This window comes from Ceratotherium simum, chromosome 17 (genome assembly GCF_057802395.1).
Source record: "Ceratotherium simum simum isolate JZ-2026a chromosome 17, ASM5780239v1, whole genome shotgun sequence".
Classification (NCBI taxonomy): Eukaryota; Metazoa; Chordata; class Mammalia; order Perissodactyla; family Rhinocerotidae; genus Ceratotherium; species Ceratotherium simum.
In genome coordinates this window covers 22,486,580-22,506,312 of record NC_141916.1, presented here as the reverse complement: position 1 = coordinate 22,506,312, position 19,733 = coordinate 22,486,580, and the positions used below count along the sequence as shown (strand labels likewise).

The 19,733-nt window shown below is 39.1% G+C and overlaps 1 protein-coding gene across 3 annotated transcripts in view; it reads right to left on the bottom strand.

Moving 5' to 3' along the window:
* SLC38A1 (solute carrier family 38 member 1) overlaps positions 1–19,733 on the bottom strand; it is a 67,769-nt gene that overhangs the window by 37,105 nt on the left and 10,931 nt on the right. For all 3 annotated transcript variants that reach the window (XM_087442518.1, XM_004429423.3, XM_087442517.1), the window contains 4 exons: positions 18,717–18,830; positions 15,426–15,643; positions 1,511–1,586; positions 892–1,007 (listed from right to left, as the gene is read on the bottom strand). In XM_087442518.1, coding sequence (XP_087298644.1) covers positions 892–1,007; positions 1,511–1,586; positions 15,426–15,547 — 314 coding nt within the window. In that variant the 5' untranslated portion in view covers positions 15,548–15,643; positions 18,717–18,830. The remainder of the gene's footprint in view (positions 1–891; positions 1,008–1,510; positions 1,587–15,425; positions 15,644–18,716; positions 18,831–19,733) is intronic.

The window sequence follows — 19,733 nt, the reverse complement described above, 5'->3', positions numbered from 1 at the left end:
TCTAAAGGAATATACACAATTTGTAGGATTAGTAGCCATTTCAGTCACTGCTTCCAAGGAAACGATGCTCCCATCAAAATGATCTGGCAATGAGGACAACTGAGCAAGGCCAATGAAGAGCGTGTGAATGTAGTCAGGGGTGAAAAGGCAAGATCCTGGAAGAAGAGAATTTCCTCCTTGCCTCCTCAAGCAAAGCACCACTGATACTCCCTTTGAAGTTTGAGAGGGAAATTAGGCTGGGTGAGAATTTTCCTGGTATAAATTCTACGATCTGTCTTCATCTTGTTCCAACTGAAAATAAGCCCTCTGTGCATTTGCAGAAAGTCCTATTCAACAGTTTGAGATGAACGTATTTCAAAAGAAAATTGCCCATTTTCTTTTCACTGAATCTCAGAGGAAAAGTACATGCTAATTTCTCATCTTTAAAACACTGAAAACTTCTAAGCTTCTTGAATATTTATTACAAATTTGCAATTACCTTTGGATATAGTACATGTTCCATCGCAATCCAAATACCAAAATAGTGACTCGTTGGATTAAACACCTCTTAATATTTTGACCATTTAGCTGAGATTTAAAGGGACAGGTAAAGAGTCCAAATATACAAAAAATGCTATTTTAAAATCTTTTAATCCCTTTTATGAGTGCTTATTTTGGCATTTTTGATTAATAAAAAGATTTTCTCCTTCCACTTCTTATAAACATTACGTGTCTTGGAAAATCATTCAAACAAACAGTATAAAAGTATGTAGTGGTAACTTAGCCAAGTTAGTAAAAACATAAAAGGAAATAAAAACTATTTAGAAATATTTTCAATTTCTTCTGTACTTGAACAGAAACACACAGAAAATACAGTTTTAAAATGGAAAGTACTGTAGTGTCAACACTCACAGAAAGAGCAGGATGCCGGTGTTTGCCAGGGCGAAGGCGAGTCCCAAAATCCCACTGCCCATAATGGCGTTGCTTAGGTTAAAAACAGACATGCCTAAGGAGGTTGTTCCTGGAATCTGAACAAAGAGACAAACATTCACACCAAGCAAAATAGTCACCAAGAAGGTACATCGTGCCAAAGTCTTTAAAGCACTATTAGGAACCAACAGGGAAATAAAATTCAAGAAATCCTTCCTTAGTGGTCTAGTTATTTTTATTTTTATTTTTTTGGGGAGGAAGATTGTCCCTGAGCTAACATCTGTGCCAATCCTCCTTTATTTTGTATGTGGGACACTGCCACAGCACGGCCTAATGAGTGGTGTGTAGGTCTGCACCCAGGATCCAGACCCGCAAACCCCAGGTTGCCGAAGGGGAGCATGTGAACCTAACCATTATGCCACCAGGCTGGCCCCTAGTTATTTTTTTTAATGGGTTTCAGGAAAAAATACAGAGAATCCAAGGAATATCCTGGTGAATGTAGATAGCTATGCTTATGGTACTATGCTATATGAATTAAAAACATCTGTCCCAAATTATGTGATTAAAAAGAATAAGCATATTTTATTATAATGACACTTACATATTCATCACATTTCTTTTTTTCCAAATGGCTGTTAGTGAGACTTCTTCTACTTTCTCGATCAGAAATAAACTTGCTGTAAAGACATGTATGATAATTAACTTCATGATAATGATTTGAAGCTTAACATTATGACTAAATGATTTATTACTTACCAAAACATCACACGTGACAAGTTATCAGTCTAAACCTACCAGTTTACAGCCCTATTCAACCACCCTTGGTTTCTGTTTTGTTTTGTTGTTTTTCCAGCACTAGTTGTCTACATTCTTGTTTTCCCAAATAAACTGCAAGCACTCAAGGGCAGATACTTTGCCTTATTCATTTCTATATCCCTCACTTAGTACAAAACAATGCAAATAGTAGGTGTTCATCTTGAGATGAAACGAAAGACACTCATAAGTCAAAAAGCGCTATACATTTTGAATCACTTTAATAGTAATAAATCAAAACACTATATGCAATCTAAGTTAGCTTTTATATAGATTTTTCTTTAACTGAAAATTAGATAATGTCAAGAATACTATAAACCTGGCATTTAAAAGAATACTGGAGGCAGGATTCCTTCTGAGCTCACATTCCTGGAGAACAAGGCTATTAACTAGGAATTCTCTCTCCCCTGCGAAAAAGAAAACAATTCTTTCCCCATCAAACATGCTTCCAGCGCCAGCTAGATGCAAGTCACTAGACCAGGAGATGAGGGAGACAGCGGGGTATGTAATAAGAGATGCAGACCCTAGGCTATAGGAGTTCAGATTAGGAAATTAAGGTCGGGGGAGGCAGGGCATATAGTTCATGGTTAGGGGCAGAGCTAGGGCTTGAAGAAGGTGTGGGATTTAGAACTTGAGTTGGAATCCTCACTAGCTCTGAGGACAGGGGCATGCTACCTCAGTTTCCTCATCTGTGAAATGGGAGCAATACTATTACATTATCGCATAGCATTATTGGGAAAACTAAATGAGAGAGCACGTGTAAAATTTCAGTACAGCTCCAGACACAGAGTAAGAGCAACAGATGTTAATCACTCCTCTCCATGGGGAGTGAGACTTGAGTGAGGATGGGAAAGATTCAGATAGGCTGAGTGGAGTAAACTATATACAAATATAAAGAAGTAGGAATTCAGAATGCTTTAACAATTGTCAAATATATTCAAGATTAGTATGAGAACTTTATGACCTAAATTTCCAATTTTTAAAAAACTCCTCATTAAAAAAATGTGTTATTGTCAAAGAAAAGTCCATTCACAGGCAAACTGCTGCACATATTAGTAGGACACGTTAGGGATGCTTTTTAGCTCTTCTGGAAATTTAATTATCTCCTCTTAGTAGGAATTAATCACAGTGAATTTTTTAAAAATTATGTTGTTGAGGTCACATTGGCTTATAATGTTGTGTAAATTTCAGGTGTACATTATCACAAATCAGTTTCTGTATAGATTGCATCGTGTTCACCACTAATAGTCTAGTCTTTATCCGTCACCAGATATATGTGCCCCTTTACCCCTTTTGCCCTCTTCCCACCCTTTCCTCCTCTGGTAACCACTAATAGGTTCTCCTCATCTATGTTTGTTTATATTCCACATATGAGTGAAATCATACGGAGTTTGTCTTTGTCTGGCTTATTTTGCTTAGCATATTACCCTCAAAGTCCATCCATGTTGTTGCAAATAGGATGATTTTGTCTTTTTTTATGGCTGAGTAGTATTCCACTGTGTGTATGTGTGTGTGTGTATATATATATATATATATATATATACACACATATATATATAAATGTATATATATATATGTGTGTATATATATATATATATATCACATCTTCTTTATTCATTCATCCATTGATGGGTACTTGGGTTGCTTCCACATCTTGGCTATTGTGAATAACGCTGTGATGAACATAGAGGTGCATAAATATCTTTGAATTGTTGATTTCATGTCCTTTGGATAAATACCCAGTAGCGGGATAGCTGGATCATATGGTATTTCTATTTTTAGTTTTTTGAGAAACCTCCATACTGTTTTCCACAGTGGCTACACCAGTTTGCACTCCCACCAGCAATGTATGAGGGTCCCCTTTTCTCCACATCCTCTCCAACATTTGTTATTTCTTGTCTTGTTAATTATAGCCATTCTGATGGGTATAAGGTGAAATCTCACAGTAGTTTTGGTTTACATTTCCCTAATAATTAGTGATGTTGAACATCTTTGCATGTGTCCATTGGCCATCTGTATATCTTCTTTGGAAAAACGTCTGTTCATATCCTCTGCCCATGTTTTGATTGGGTTGTTTGTTTTTTTCTTGTTGAGTTGTATGAGTTCTTTATATATTTTGGAGATTAACTCCTTGTCAGATATATGATTTGCAAACATTTTCTCCCAGTTGGTGGGTTGTCTTTTCATTTTTCATGGTTGCCTTTGCCTTGCAGAAGTTTTTTAGTCTGATGTAGTCCCAATTGTTTATTTTTTCTTTTGTTTCCCTTGCCTGAGTAGACATGATATTGGAAAAGACTGCTAAGACTGATGTCTAAGAGTATACTGACTATATTTTCTTGTAGGAGTTTTATAGTTTCATGTCTTACATTCAAGTCTTTAATCCATTTTGGGTTAATTTTTGTGTATGGTGTAAGATAATGGTCTACGTTCATTCTTTTGCATGTGGCTGTCCAGTTTTCCCAACACCAGTTATTGAAAAGACTCTCTTCTCTCCATTGTATGTTCTTGGTTCTTTTGTCAAAGATTAGCTGTCCATTGAGGTGTGGTTTATTTCTGGGCTTTCAATTCTGTTCCATTGATCTGTGTGTCTGTTTTTCTGCCAATACCATGCTGTTTTGATTACTATAGCTTTGTAGTATATTTTAAAGTCAGGGATTGTGATGCCTCCAGCTTTGTTCTTTTTTCTCAGTGTTACTTTGGCTATTTGGGGTCTTTTGTTGTTCCATATAAATTTTAGCATTCTTTGTTCTATTTCCGTGAAGGATGTCATTGGGATTCTGATTGGGATTGCACTGAATCTGTAGATTGATTTAGATAATATGGACATTTTCATTGTTTTTATTCTTCCAATCCATGAGCATGGAATATCTTTCCATTTCTTTATGTCTTATTCAATTTCTTTCAATAATGTCTTAGTTTTCAATGTATAGGTCATTCATCTCCTTGGTTAAATTTATCCCTAGATATTTTATTCTCTTTGTTGCAATTGTAAATGGGATCGTATTCTTGACTTCTCTTTCTGCTAGTTTGTTATTAATGTATAGAAATGCAACTGATTTTTGTATGTTGATTTTGTACCCTGCAACTTCGCTGTAGTTGTTGATTGTTTGTAATAGCTTTCTGGTGGATTCTTTAGGATTTTCTATACACAGAATCATGTCATCCACAAACAGTGAGAGTTTTTTTTTTTTTTTTTTTTGGTGAGGAAGACTGGCCCTGAGCTAACATCTGTTGCCAATCTTCCTCTTTTTGCTTGAGGAAGATTAGCCCTGAGCTAACATCTGTGCTAATCTTCTTCTATTTTGTATGTAGGAAACTGCCACAGCTTGGCTTGATGAGCAGTGTGTAGGCCCAGGATCCGATCCCATGAACCCCGGGCCACTGAAGTGGAGCCATGCGAACTTAACCACTATGCCACTGGGATGGCCCCCAAACAGTGAGAGTTTTACTTATTCCTTTCCAATTTGGATCCCTTTTATTTCTTTTTCTTGCCTAATTGCTCTGGCCCAAACTTCCAATACTATGTTGAATAAGAGTGGTGAGAGTAGGCACCCTTGTCTTGTTCCCGTTCTCACAGGAAAGGCTTTCAGTTTTTCACCATTAAGTATGATGTTGGTTGTGGGTTTATCATATATAGCCTTTATTACATTGAGGTACTTTCCTTTTATACCCATTTTATTGAGAGTTTTTATCATACATGGATGTTGGATCTTGTCAAATACTTACTTTGCATCTATTGAGATGATCATGTGATTTTTATTCCTCATTTTGTTAACGTGGTGTATCGCATTGATTGATTTGTGGATGTTGAACCATTCCTGCATCCCTGGAATAAATCCCACTTGATCATGGTGTATGATCCTTTTAATGTGTTACCATATTCATTTTGCTAATATTTTGTTGAGGATTTTTGCAACTATGTTCATCGGCAATATTGGCCTGTAATTTTCCTTTTTTGTGTTGTCCTTGTCTGGTTTTGGTATCAGGGCAATGTTGGCTTTGTAGAATGAGTTAGGCAGCATCCTGTCTTCTTCAATATTTCAGAATAGTTTGAGAAGGATAGGTATTAAATCTTCTTTGAATGTTTGGTAGAATTCACCAGAGAAGTCATCTGGTCCTGCACTTTAGCTTTTTGGAGGTTTTTAATTACTGTTTCAGTTACTTTACTTGTGACTAGTATATTCAGATTCTCTATTGCTTGATTCAGTTTTGGGAGGTTGTATGATTCTAAGAATTTATCAATTTCTTCTCGGTTATCCAATTTGTTGTCATATAGCTTCTCATAGTATTCTCTTATAATCCTTTGTATTTCTGTGGTATCTGGTGGTTTTCTGTGATGGTTTTCTCAATTTTCTCTTTATTGATGATTTGTGACTCTGTCTGATTTTTCGTATTGTTGTTACCATGAGGTTTGTATAAAACATCTCATAGATGAGATGATCCATTTTCTGATAGCCTCTTATCTCCATTAGCCTAAGCAGGTTCCATCCCTTTCCTTTCCCCTATGTTTTTATTGTCATAGGTTATTCTTTTTTGTGTTGTGAGTTTGTGACTAAATTGAAGTGTTTATGGTTATTTTTGATGCTTTCTTCCCTTTATCTTTTATGTTATAATTAAGTGTTTGCTAACCTATTCTGATAACTGCAATTTTCTGATTTTTTCCTATTTTTCTCCTTGCTCAAAGCTCTGTAAACCTTTGCTTTTTTGTTTCAGGTAGGAGGGCTCCCTTAATCATTTCTTGTAAGGCACGTCTAGTGGCAATGAACTCCCTCAGCTTTTGTCTACCTGGGAAAGCTTTTATTTCTCCATCATATCTGAAGGATAATTTTGTGGGATAGAGTACTCTTGGCTGATAGTTTTTGTCTCTCAGTATTTTGAGTATTTCATTCCATTCTCTCCTAGACGCAAACTTTCTGCTGAGAAAGCCACTGAAAGCCTGATGGGGGTTGTGTTGTAGGTTATTTTCTTCTCTCTTGCTGCCCTTAATATTTTTTCTTTATCATTGACTTTTGCCAGTTTTACTATTATATGCTTTGGAGAAAGTCTTGTTGCACTGATATAATTAGGAGTTCCATTGGCTTCATGTACTTGTATGTCCAGTTCCTTCCCCAAGTTTGGGAAGTTCTCAGCTATTATCTTTTTGAACAAGCTCTCTGTTCCTTTTTCCCTCTCTTCTCCCTCTGGGATACCTATAATCCTTATGTTATGTTCCCTAATTGAGTCAGATATTTCTCAAAGAATTTCTTCATTTTTTAAAAATCTTAGTTCTCTCTCCTCTTCCACCTGAATCATTTCTAGATTTCTCTATTCCATATGGTCTGCTTTATTTTTTTAAATTTATTATTATTATTTTTTGGTGAGGAAGATCAGCCCTGAGCTAACATCTGCTGCCAATCTTCCTCAGCAAAAAGAGGAAGATTAGCCTTGTGCTAAACACCTGTGCCCATCTTCCTCTATATTGTATATGGGATGCCACCACAGCATGGCTTGATGAGTGGTGCGTAGGTCTGCACCTGGGATCTGAACCTGCAAACCCCAGCCACTGAAGCAAAGCGTGCTAACTTAACCACTATGCTACCAGGCCGGCCCCTGGTCTGATTTATTTTTAATGCTTTCTACTTTAATTTTCATCTCTTTAATTGTGTTCTTCATCTCCAGAATTTGTTTGGGTTTTTTTTTAGAGCTTCAATCTCTTTGGTAAAGTATTCCTTCTGTTAATTAATTTTATTCCTGAGCTCACTGAATTGTCTTTTGAATTTTCTGGTAACTCATTGAGTTTCTTTATGATAGCTATTTTGAATTCTCTGTCAATTAGACTGTAGTCTTCTGTGACTTCAGGTTTGGTTTTTGGAGGTTGTGATTTTCTTTCGGTCCTGCAGCATTACTGTAGTTCTTCATGGTGTTTGATGAATTGATCCTCTGCTGGCACACTTTTTCTTATTTGGGTACAGCTTTGGTTACTTTGGTTCTCATCACCTGGGTCTTGTGTTCCTCTACTGGCTCTCTGTGGGCTCCGACGCTGCTGTCCTGTGGACCACTTGCACTGCTGTTCTCAGGTTGTCTTAGGGTGCTGGTTGCACTGCTGCCAGGGGTGCTAGGTTCATGGGTGTCACAGTTGCTGGTAGGGTCCTGGGGACCCGGGGACTTTATACAGCCCCTGCTGCTGATGGAACTGCTGTCAGGGTTGCTCCCACTGGGGGCTGGGTCATTGGATCTGTGGTGGTTCTTGTTGCTTCTGGCCACAGATTCCCCTTGCCACCATTGAGGGGGGTGGGGATGGTGGGGGGGTAGCTGCAGGGGATGTTTATTCTGCTCCAGCCCTGTGGGCTTGTGGTTGCTCCGGTTGGCCGCTTTGCTGGCACGGGCACCAAGGCAGCCATTGGACAGAGTGCCTTCTTGCAGGCCAGCCGGGGCACTCCATGGGCGGGGCTGCCTCAAGGGCAGGGCCCCCTCTGCACGGCAGGTGCTCCCTGCCTGCTACTGCCGCTCCAAAAGTGTGCTCCAAAAGTGTTGGCAGAGGTGGGGCTGCTGCCGCCTCCACTCACAGTCATGCTGCTGGCTGTGTGAGGATCTTGTCCTGGATTGCTGCCTGGGGAGGGGAGGGGCTGCTCCCCTAGTTCCACTGCTTCCCCGGGTCCAGTACACCCACCTTCAGATGTATAGCTGCCAGGATCTCTCAGACATCCTGTTGTACTAAATAGGGAATGCACTGCTGGTTAATGGATGTCCAATTAGTTGGAACTTAGAGGGGAGACACAAAGGGACCAACTCACTCCACCATGATGCTGACATCACACAGTGTATTTTTCACTAAGAAATGTAAAGCCACTTGAACTGGACTATTTTAAGGAAGCGTACATCTTTAAACTGTACATTGTATTTTCATAGACTGTTTTGAATGATGCTATATTTCACAATAAAACATTTTTTTAGTGAAAGACACATATCATCAATGTTGGTTTTATTTATGTACCCTTTTCATCTTTAATCCAAGGGATCTGGCTTCTCCCTGACATTACTTCTCCATTTTCCATTTGCATTATTTCACCAGGATAAAGCAGACAGGCAATAGATATACTTGGAAATTCCTCTAAGACCATCACCTGGTATAAGTAGCACAACCTGCAGTTGATTCCTTTCAGCATCTGCCTCTCCCTGGGACCTGTCCAGTTACTGGGAGAGATCAAAAGGAAGTAGAAGAAAACCTCAGTCTCCTGAAATGCCGGCACTGACACTCCAGTGGAGGAGAGACCAGACCAGCTAACACCAGAATAGGAATGTCAGACTGCAAAATTGAGGTGAGATAAGGAATCCAGAGAAGGAACAACCATTATTGGGTGGGGTTAGCCAGAGGAAACTTAAAGGCAGAGGCCTGAGAAAAAGTATTGCGGGTTCTTAGCAAGAGAATGACATAATGAAAGCAGTATCTTTGGAGAACAACCCTGGCAATTGTATAGCGTTGCTACTAAGGATTAGTTTGGCCCTCCTTTGCCCTTAACATTTTAAACCTTTCCACAGTTTGAGGTTTAAGGATCTCCCTGGAGAGGGGCAAGGGAAGGCTCCCTTCTTTTTCACATGGGCAGCCCAAGGAAATGTGGGTGTGCGACTTTCCAAAATGAAACTGACTCATATTTAGTGTTGCTGTTAAATAATAGACTGTATTTAATCAGGCTAATTTTAATGACCAACTCAAGTCTACCAAATCTTTATTCAGATGGTCCCCCATTTGCCTTTCTTGTGGAGGGACTTGTCTTCCAAAGAGAATTTCCATAACTTTTAAGTTAAGGGAAAAGCCCGAACATTTTCAAACAAACCAAACAAAACAGTCATCAACTCCCTGTTATGGCAGATCTCAGTTCCCAGCCTGGCAACACGCCCCAGAATTGGTGGCAGAGGCTTGGTGGGCAGAGAAGAAAGAGATGCAGGCACTGTGACACAAGGGGCATTCAGTAGGGTCGAACATTGTGCAACGGAAGGGGATGAAGAATAAGGCCTCTGCATGATTGCCAGCTCTTTCCCGCAGAACTTCTGCGGGATGAGAAGAATGAAACTGACTTAGAGAGCTGTTGTGGTGAGTAATCATTAAAAAGCACAGGAAAACACATTATATATCAAGCGCCTTCCTGACTCTGCCTTCTGGTCTGCTTGTCCTGGTCTACCTTCTGCAGCAAGACTTAATAGGTTTTCCCCAAAACCTTCACTGCTTCTCCACTAAACAAGTTTTGAGTACAAATTCCTCAGCCTGCAGTTCCAGGTACTGCTTCATTTGACTTTACCTCAATGTCCCAATCTCAGCTCCCCTGCTCCTCAAAATGATCCTCTCAAGAGGGAGTGAGGACTGAGCCATGACCAGTGCATTCTGAGAATAGACACTGAAAAACAAGTAGTAGGAATCCACTCTCCCCTCAGGAGACCCTCCACCCTCCTCTCAGCCAATGCCTCCCCGCAGTTCCAAGCCCTCATCTTCCATGAGTCTTATACTCTGGTTAGAACTGAGTTTTCTGACTCTGACCTATTTACCATTTTTCTGTGGCACAGACTGTGCCATTAAGCTCCTCTGGCATCCAGAGGGGTTGTGTAGTTCTCTCACTCCCTCAGCTCCTTCTTATATGTAACTGTCCATGCATTAGCAACTCAGAGGAACCCTCCAGAAACCGCACATGCATCTTCTATTTAGGAATCACAGGGTAGCTTAGGCTGCAGGGAAATCTAGCTCAGTAAGAATGAAGTACTTAAAGAAAGCCTATAAACCAATGTTACTTCAATAAACAAAAAATTTAAAAAATGAATAAAAAATAAAAAAAATAAAAATAAAAATAAAAGAACTTTGTTAAAAAAAAAAACCAAAAAAGAAAGCCTCTGTATTCTCTTTATGGTGTTTCAACTTTTTCTTCTCTTTAGTCTTTAAATCTTTGCTTTGTATTTCTGTAAATTTTTTTTAAACAAAATAAAACCAACGTTTTTTGTAATGGAAAAGTCCATTTGAAATAACTAGGTCAAGCAGCTTACCACAAGTTGCTGTTCTCTCACCATGTAAAAAATGCAATTGCGTGTTAAAAAGCACTGACCTCTGGCAATGAAATTGTGTTAAAATTTCTCTTTATTGACTTAAAAATGGGCTATGGGAGAAGGTGCCTTTGACACGTGGTCTCAGGATGATAAAAGTATTACTAAAAGAGAGTTTTCACTGGGTCAGTCTGTACCTATAAAGCAGAATTCAACCAACTATTCGGTAGCCAAATGTTCTGCAAACAAATCAAAACAAAACAAAAACCTACAGTGTCTGTCGCAGTGACCTTCAACAGACAAAGCCTTAGAAAGGATGTGGGCGTTATAATGAGGTAGTGTGAAGGGAGGCGAGCAACACAGAGCAGTGATTTAAAACCAAAAATAAATCAACAACAACAATCCAATTAAGGATAGGTTGTACAATGGGAAGATAATCTTCCTATTTTAATCTCTACCAATCAGGTTCTTACTAGATTATAGAGTTTCATCAAAGGATTCATAACACAAAAGAGATGAGTGGTTGAACTTAAATGACCTTTCCCAGTTCTTTCCTTGAAATTCTAACATTCTATAAAAAAGGAAAAGAGAACAGGAGGAAAGACGCAAGTAAAAGAGAGGTTCGAAAAGATGAAAGAATTGAAGAAACAGCAGGCATTTAAAGAGAAGGTACACAGAGCCTTTACCTGGTGGATAAACTCTGTTGAAAATAGGAGAAAACAGACGTTAATTGTAACGGGAGCAATTAAAGCGAGGAAAGAATTTCTGACATAAAAACTGAATATAGGAGGAAGTTATGGAATCTTCTTCCCTAAGGTGTAGAAAAAATATTAGAAGAAGAGAGAGAACTTTGCAAGGGTCCTCCCAAGTGATATACATGAACTCTGCAATAGAGACAGGGACAAAAAAAAAAAAAAAAAAAAAAAAAAGCTGATGTAGGGTATAGTGACAAGAGTTGCCCCAAATTCTTCTAAGAAAAATCTTAATGAGAGACTCAAATTTTCTTAGATTCTTCCTGGGTCATAACAACAATAACTATACATATAGATGAGAACAACAGTAGATAAATATTAAAATATGTGAATATTTTCCTGGATAGAGCTAGATAATCTCCTAATATTTCAACAACTTGAAGGTAACAACAACCAGCAAATCATCCAAAGCCTAAAGCAATATCATTCTTCCTCGGATTGGAGAATAAAGAAGAGCTTGCCAAAGAAAGAGGGCTGCACTTTTATTGGTCTAGACTTTTCTCATACTAAAAAGTTTACTATTGCCAGACACTGTGACAAGTACTTTACATGGATTTTCTCATCTATTTTCACAATAATTACATGTGGTTGGTACTATTATTAGCTCCATTTTAGAGAAATTAGATAATTTGACCAAAGGCACATTACTAATAACTAAACTGTTGAAACCTAATTTGAACCTAAGCTGGCTGATTGCAGAGCCTGAGTTCTTAACCTACAAACAGTATTGTATTTAATATTCCCCAACAATCTCGTGAGGTAAGGTATTATTATTATCCTTCTCTTACAGGGATGAAACTGAGGCTCAAAGCACAAGATCACACAAGATCTATTGATAGAGCCAGGATTCAATACAAGTCTAAACCAAACCATGCACATAACTGCTCTCTCTCTCCCTGTGTCCGTCTCTGTCTCTTGCTCTCATTTAACAAATACTTTGTACTGTCCACCCTGTACCGGGCACTATTATTACATCATTACAAGGTACAAGAAATATAAAGATGATTAAGATGGTTCCTTCTCTCAAGTAGCTCACATCTAGAGGAAGAGTCTAGAGCTTGCTACTTTAAGTGTGGTCCATGGACCGGCAGTATGGGCATCATCTGGGAGCTTGCTGGAAATGAGAATCTCAGGCAGACTGAATCAGAATCTGCATTTTAACAAGGTTTCCAGGCGTTTCATACGCACAGGTAAATGTCAGCAGTCCCGGCCTAGTGGGCATTTTGAAAGGTTTTGTTGTTCCAGGTATAGATTTTTATGACTACATCACCAAAACTAGTGTATGAAATAAAACAATTGAGATGGAATAACGGTAGGTGTCCTAATGCCCAAATGACTCTACTCTATTTTTAACTAAACTTAAAAAAATGATTCTTATAGTATCCTAGTGGGGAGTTTCCAGGCAAAGCTATCAGCTAGATGCCAGGTAATCAGAGATGAACGTTTGTTTTCAACATTTTCTCTAGCTTCCTAAAAAGAGACACCATTACCTGGACGTTCACTGTTTTGGGAGATGGTTCTCTTAGATTCGTATAATTGGGTCTACGTCCCTCCCATCACTGTGAAAAAGCCGAAGAAGAGTGAGAGGGACTTAGGTGGAACTTTTGCGGGAATCATGGTGGGGGTCTTTTTTTATTTTTGCCTGAGGCTAAAAAGCTGAGGCTATATGCTAGAATATGTTGTTTTTAATTTTAACTGTCCTAGAACCAGAAATGAAGCAAGATTTATGAACCGTGTCAGTGAAAGAGGGGAGACAAAATAAATAAATGCATCACACTGCCTGTGCAGCAGTGGGACCCAGTTCCGCAAAACAAGTGGTCCACACCCAACAGCTCTCCCGCTGCACCAGCTCCTTGCCTTAGTCACAGTCTACAGGGAAGTGAGGTCACCCAGCCAAGGTGCCCAGGTCAGGGGCGAGAAGGGGTGCTTCTACCCACTGCACGTGGTCACCACCTCAGAAACTTAATTTTTTTTTTTTTTTGCAAGGAAGATTAGCCCTGAGCTAACATCCGATGCCAATCCTCCTCTTTTTTGCTGAGGAAGATTGGCCCTGGGCTAACATCCGTGCCCATCTTCCTCTACTTTATATGGGATGCCGCCCACAGCATGGCTTGACAAGTGGTGGGTCGGTGCGCACCCAGGATCCGAACCTGCAAACCCCAGGCCGCTGAAGCGGATTGCAAACACTTAACCGCTGCGCCACCGGGCTGGCCCCAGAAACTTAGTATTTTTAGTAAGTAAAACTTTGTAAGATCAAGTTCAGATTCTACATGGAATATTATAAATGACTCTCATTTAAGGTCCTCCAAGTCTGCATTGCTTTGGGAATGAAGCTTCATTATAAAACCAAGTGTCCTATTTGGGAAATGGTTAGAACTCCATCCACGGGTAAGTGGAGGCCAGTAGTGACTGCAGAAGCCTCCAGAAGTACAGAGCATAAAATGGCACTGGTAGAGGTTAGTAGAACTAATAAAGACTACCTTTTTCACTAATGCTGGAGCATTGTAATCAGAGGCAGCAGGATAGAGGATAAAGACAGGGATTTCAGACAGACCTGTGTATGTTGTTGGGCAAGCTATTTTACTTCTCTGAGCCTCAGTTTCCTTACCTGTAAACTAAATTTTTAAATTTTCCTTATTTGCAAAAGAATACTTTGCAAGATGGTACAAGAATAAACGGCAATACATGTAAAAACACATGGCACTCAAGAAACGGTAGTTATCCTTAATAGTTATTCAGAAAAGGTGAAAGAAGCAAACTTGAGTCCAACAATAAGAAATATCACAACACGGTAAATAATACTTGGATGATAATGAGGAAGTGTCTGGCTTGGGGACTTAACCACTAAGAACATTTAAGGAAGAGAAAAAGAAAGAGAGACAGGGCTGAAACTTCTGAGTGGATGTAAACGATGGCAGCGAAGTCCTGTGCTGGACTTTCAATTATACACTATATCAGAATGTAGAGCAGATTATCAGAAATGATTTCTACAAAGATGCTTTGTTAGTTGACATAATGTGTTCATCCTCCTCCATCCCCATTTCCTTTTGGCCCCCTTCCAAAGTGTAGCATCGTTGTTGCCTAATAAGCGGTCCTGTCTACGCCGCTCTCTTCTCCTAGCCTTTAGGAGGCCTCGTGCTTCAAAAAACTGCACCACCAACTCCCGAGCTGGAGAGCTTCCTGCTAAGGGGTCCATATAAGCTGCTATAGAATCAGTAGTTCAGAGAATGCCCCAAATCATTAAAAAAAAAAAAAAAAAAAAGACATTTGGTTGGTCCTACTCTTGTAAATTAAGAAACACAGAGCCCGAGAGTCGGAAGGAATTGCTGAGGTCACAGCTGAGGCCAAGAGCTTCCAGGCCAGCGTTCTTCCACCCCCGCTCTCCACCTCATCCCGTTCGCCATATCTCTTCTTTTTTCATGTACTATTTCCCTACTATAGTTTCTCGTGGAGCCATTTGAGCTCAACTGTTGTTGTTATTATTTAAAACCCACGTTACAAATGATGTTTGTAATGATGTATCTGTAGTTTTAACATGGGAACATCGGCAAATGCGACTTTGACCGTTTTTTGCTTAAAATGTGGGCGAGGTCAGATGACTGTAGTACACATCCACATATGGTATGCAGTGAAATTCCAACAGTCTTGTCTAATTCATAAGCACAGAGCTTTTGAAAAGTTAGGGCTGGTTGGGGTCCAATGTATTTATACATTTTTATTAGATTCAATTGAAAGATTTGAAAAGATGAATAAATTACTTTCCTATTTGCTTCATCTGCTATTGCAGACTATGCCCAACAGATGTCACATAAGAAATTCAAATTACATCTTCAAATGGAACGTAACCCTAGTAATGAATAATTCAAGAGAATAACTGAAAACCAGAATAATATTTTAGAGATATTTCTTTCATTGGATGGAAAGTGTTAGTGGAAAAATACTCACCTATTTATTTGACCATTTTCTACTTCAGTGAAATCATTGGAATCATTGCTAATGTTATCATCTTCGGGCACTGTCATGTTTTGCAATTCGGTTAATTCGAGTCCACTTTTGAAATGCATCATGATTGCAAAGTACCTGTAGTCAAAAAATTAGTCCAAATTCTCCTGTTCTGAGTGTATTTACAAGTGGACAGCAGCAAAAATATCAGCTTGACACCCCTGAAATACAACACAATGAAAAATAATGAAACATATGAATATCACCACTGATTAAAAATAAACTATTACAAGTAAACAAATAGTTAATTTACTGATAATGCACCTTTTTTTTTTTTTTAAAGATTTTATTTATTCATTTTTTTCCCCCCAAAGCCCCAGTAGATAGTTGTATGTCATAGGTTCACATCCTTCTAGTTGCTGTACGTGGGACTCACCCTCGGGTTGGACGGAGAAGTGGTGCCTTGGGGCGTGCCCGGGATCCGAACCCGGGCCGCCAGCATCAGAGCGCGCGCACTTAACCGCTAAGCCACGGAGCCGGCCCATGATAATGCAACTTTTACGTTTAGCTACTCAATGCGTTAAAGCAATCTTGGTACATCAAGTCATAGAGGCTCTAAATTTTTATGCCTTTCATAAATCTCCCTCCATTTTTAACTATAAAATGCATCACGTCCCATAATCTTTATGCTCATGTTTATAGGAATACCATGTCAGCTGTAGGCAATATAGGCGCCTTTTATGAAACAGTGTGTTTAAAATGAAAGCGATTCAGTATGTTAACGTGTCAGATCACAGGGCACACAGATAGCTGGGTACAGACTGCACAGACACAAAAGCACCTCTGATTTAGCAATCCCAGTTTAATAAAAATGCAAAGCCTCAATAAATGGCATCACGAGGGATCAAGTACCCAACCTGGAGGTCAAGCAGCAAAGGACAAATCTGTGTTTTGAAATTTAGCAAACAGTTTATCCATCAACTGCAAGAGATTAAATCAGTCTCTCCAATGCAATCACTCCAGGTCAGGGAATTAGGGAATTAAAAACTCATACTCAGGGGATTTAGGTTAATCCACCTGAAACTCTATTTCCTCATCAGAAACGAAAGCCTTGCAGAGTTCACATTTTCCCCCACATGGATGACTGTGATTTAAATTTCTGAGGGGTCATCAATAGTATCTAAGGGGGGAAAGAGTTTCAGACACACACACCACAAATCAAAAAGCGGGGCGGCAACAGAGGTAAATGCAACTTCAAAAGCAAGGCCTGTGTACGTACGGGAGCTTCACTGAGAAAATTTCAGTGAGGTGATGGGGACCACAGAATGACGCCAAATGGCAATAAGACTTTTGTTTACCTCCAATGGTAAACCCCTTTGGATGAAGTTTTGATATTTTGTCTGATCCTGAATTCCATAAGATGACTGTAACCTAGTTAAGAGTCAAAACTCCAATGTGCCCATCTAAGCATCCTAGTATATCCCAAAAAGCATTTTGCAAATTGATAACATCTTCAGGGCCCATAGAAAGTACCCTAGAATGATACTTTTTCAGGAATTTTCTGCTCCTCTTCCCCATGGCGGGCCCGTAGTTATTTATTCCTTTTCATTCACATAGTCTCCTATCTAGAATGAAACTTCTCTGGTTCCAGGATCATTTACAGCTTCCACAACATAAGTACTTCCTAATCCCTCAGGTTCCAGGAGCCTCACCCTTCCTTCAGGGAGGGCAGGGCCTCTCCTGGAAAGCAGGAAGCCAGGACAGGGAGATTTAAGCTCCATGAACTGGGCTGAGGCCAACCTGGCAGCTCGGGGCTGATTCTTCTAGCCAGGGTGGTAGCGCTAGAGATGGGGTCATCTCTAATTGCTTTTAGTGCCTTCACACAGCAGCACTGTTTACAGCCTGTCTTTGCAAAAGTTGAAGTGCATTAAAAAAGTTGAACACGACTGTCACGCCTTGGCCCCCCCTTTAATGAAAGCTGCATGAATGGACCAGACTGGGTAATTTCTAGGACTCTTGCCCCACTGGCTCTCTCCTGTGTGACTCTCTCAGAAGCTACTGAAGTGATACTATAGGGCTGGGAGAAAGTTGATTCAGTGGATGGAGCTTCCAGTCTGGGTTAAGAGTCCTTCTCTCTCCACAAACTGATAGGAAATAGGCCACTAGACAAAAATTTTCTGAGGCAAGGAAAGGTCAACTAACAATAGATCTGGATTCTACTGTTTGAATTTAAACTTTCATATCAATATATATGTGCGTGCGTGTATGTGCATACAAATAACGCACATGCACACACACACACACATATATATATAAAAAAACATATATGTGTAACTAGTCATTTAAAAAATGGACAAAAAGGGAAAAGAATAAAAAGAATAGAGGACATCCTGGCCACTAAAATTATGTCAGCATTAGGCAAATACTAGTACTAAGTTAATCACATAGAACAAATTTTTCTTCCTTTGGTTTAAAGAGAAATTTATTTTTTCCCAGCTCTGGAGACTAGAAGTCCACAATCAAGGTGTCATCAAGTTGAATCACCTCTGAGTCCTCTCTCTTTGGCTTCTTGCTGTGTCTTTACATGGCTTTTCCTCTGTCTGTGTGTTGTCTGTGTCCTAATCTCCTCTTCTTTTCCTTTTTAATAAATTTTTATTGTTGTGAAATAACCTATCTGAAATCTTACTTGTTCTTGAAAACGAAAACTTGGAAAATGGGGAAAATTAACAAAGTTAGTGACACCTGTCATTAACATTGAGGGCACACTTAGAAAATGCTATCCATTCAATTTATCATATATTTATTGAGTACTAGGTGATGAAGGGATTTAAAAAGTTTGAAAAATGTCAAATTCAGGGATCTGAGGCAGCTTCATGGAAATGTCACATTTGGACTGGCTCTTGAAAAAGAAAAAAATTCTTTTTTCTGATTCTAAAACTAATACACCCCCACTGTAGAATCCTTGTAAAGGACAATGTAAAAGAAACCCCACCACCCCAAAATGGCCACTGTTAGATTTTGATGTATTTACTCCTTTCTCCTTCCTTTTCTTTTCCTTTCTCCCTCTCTAGCTCCCTCTCCTTCTCTCTCTCTTTTTTATTTAACATTGGGACTTGAGACTGTTTTTAACCTACTTTTCTCATGTAGCATTACACTGTAAGCATTTTGAAGAACAGAAGTGTTTTTTAAAAACATATTAGTTCCTTATCAATAAATAATATAGATTTTTGTAGAAAACTTTGAAAATACAAGTTTGCAAATGAAGGAGGAGACAAGTAAACAGAAAAAAGTCACCTGTTTTCTCAGCAAGCAGAGATGACCACTGTAGATATATTGGAATATGACCTTCCAGGGTTTTCAATGCACATAGATAAAGTGCCTGGCACACAGTAGACCCTCAATAAATATCTGTTAAACGAAAAGAATGAGCACAAATAAAAATTATGTATACATGTACAAAAATGGAAATCATACCATAGAGTTTTTAAAATATATTTTTTCACTTAACAAGATCTGGTTTCCTATCCTGAGTTATGTCAGTAAACACAAGTCCACACCATTACTGCAAATGCTTGCTTAACTGCAGACCATGCCATAAATTGACATCCAACCTGTTACTGCTGGATTGTCACACTGCTTGGTGGACAGGAGATTGACAGGTGGACCTGGGGCCTGAGCTGAGACTTCTCAATGAAGGAGAACATGGTCAATGGCACAGAGGTAGAAGTGCAGGTTGAGTTCAAGAAACAAAGAATTACAGTTTCACTGAAAGATAGAAGCAATTATCAGACTACACAATTAATGAAAAGGCCGAATGGGGTCATGGTGTGAAGATCTTGACGTTAACCCAACCATAATTACTATTTCTCAATGTTTATAATAGGCTACAAATTACAGTTTACTCAGCACAGAACATTTCTGATCCTTTACCTCTATCATGTGAGGTACTCTTAAGCAAGCATTAGTATCTTGGTATGCTTCTTGGTACATTTTACTAACAGTATCATTGTCAAATACATAACCTTATTCTCTACTCTTTAACACTCTAAGTATAAAAGGAGAGGATATACAAAGAAACTTGTTGAACCTTACATTGTTTAGAGCCTATTTAAGAAAGGAAGACTCTCCCACATAAAGTGACAGTATACCATAAAATATTTGCATGATAGAGACCAAACTATATGGCAGAACAAAGAACAAGTCCAGAAAGATTTCAGAGACATACATACATACGTACATACAGGAAAGAAGGAAGGAGAGAAAGAAGGAAGAGAGGAATGGGCGAAGGAAGAAAGGAAGGAAGGAGGGAGG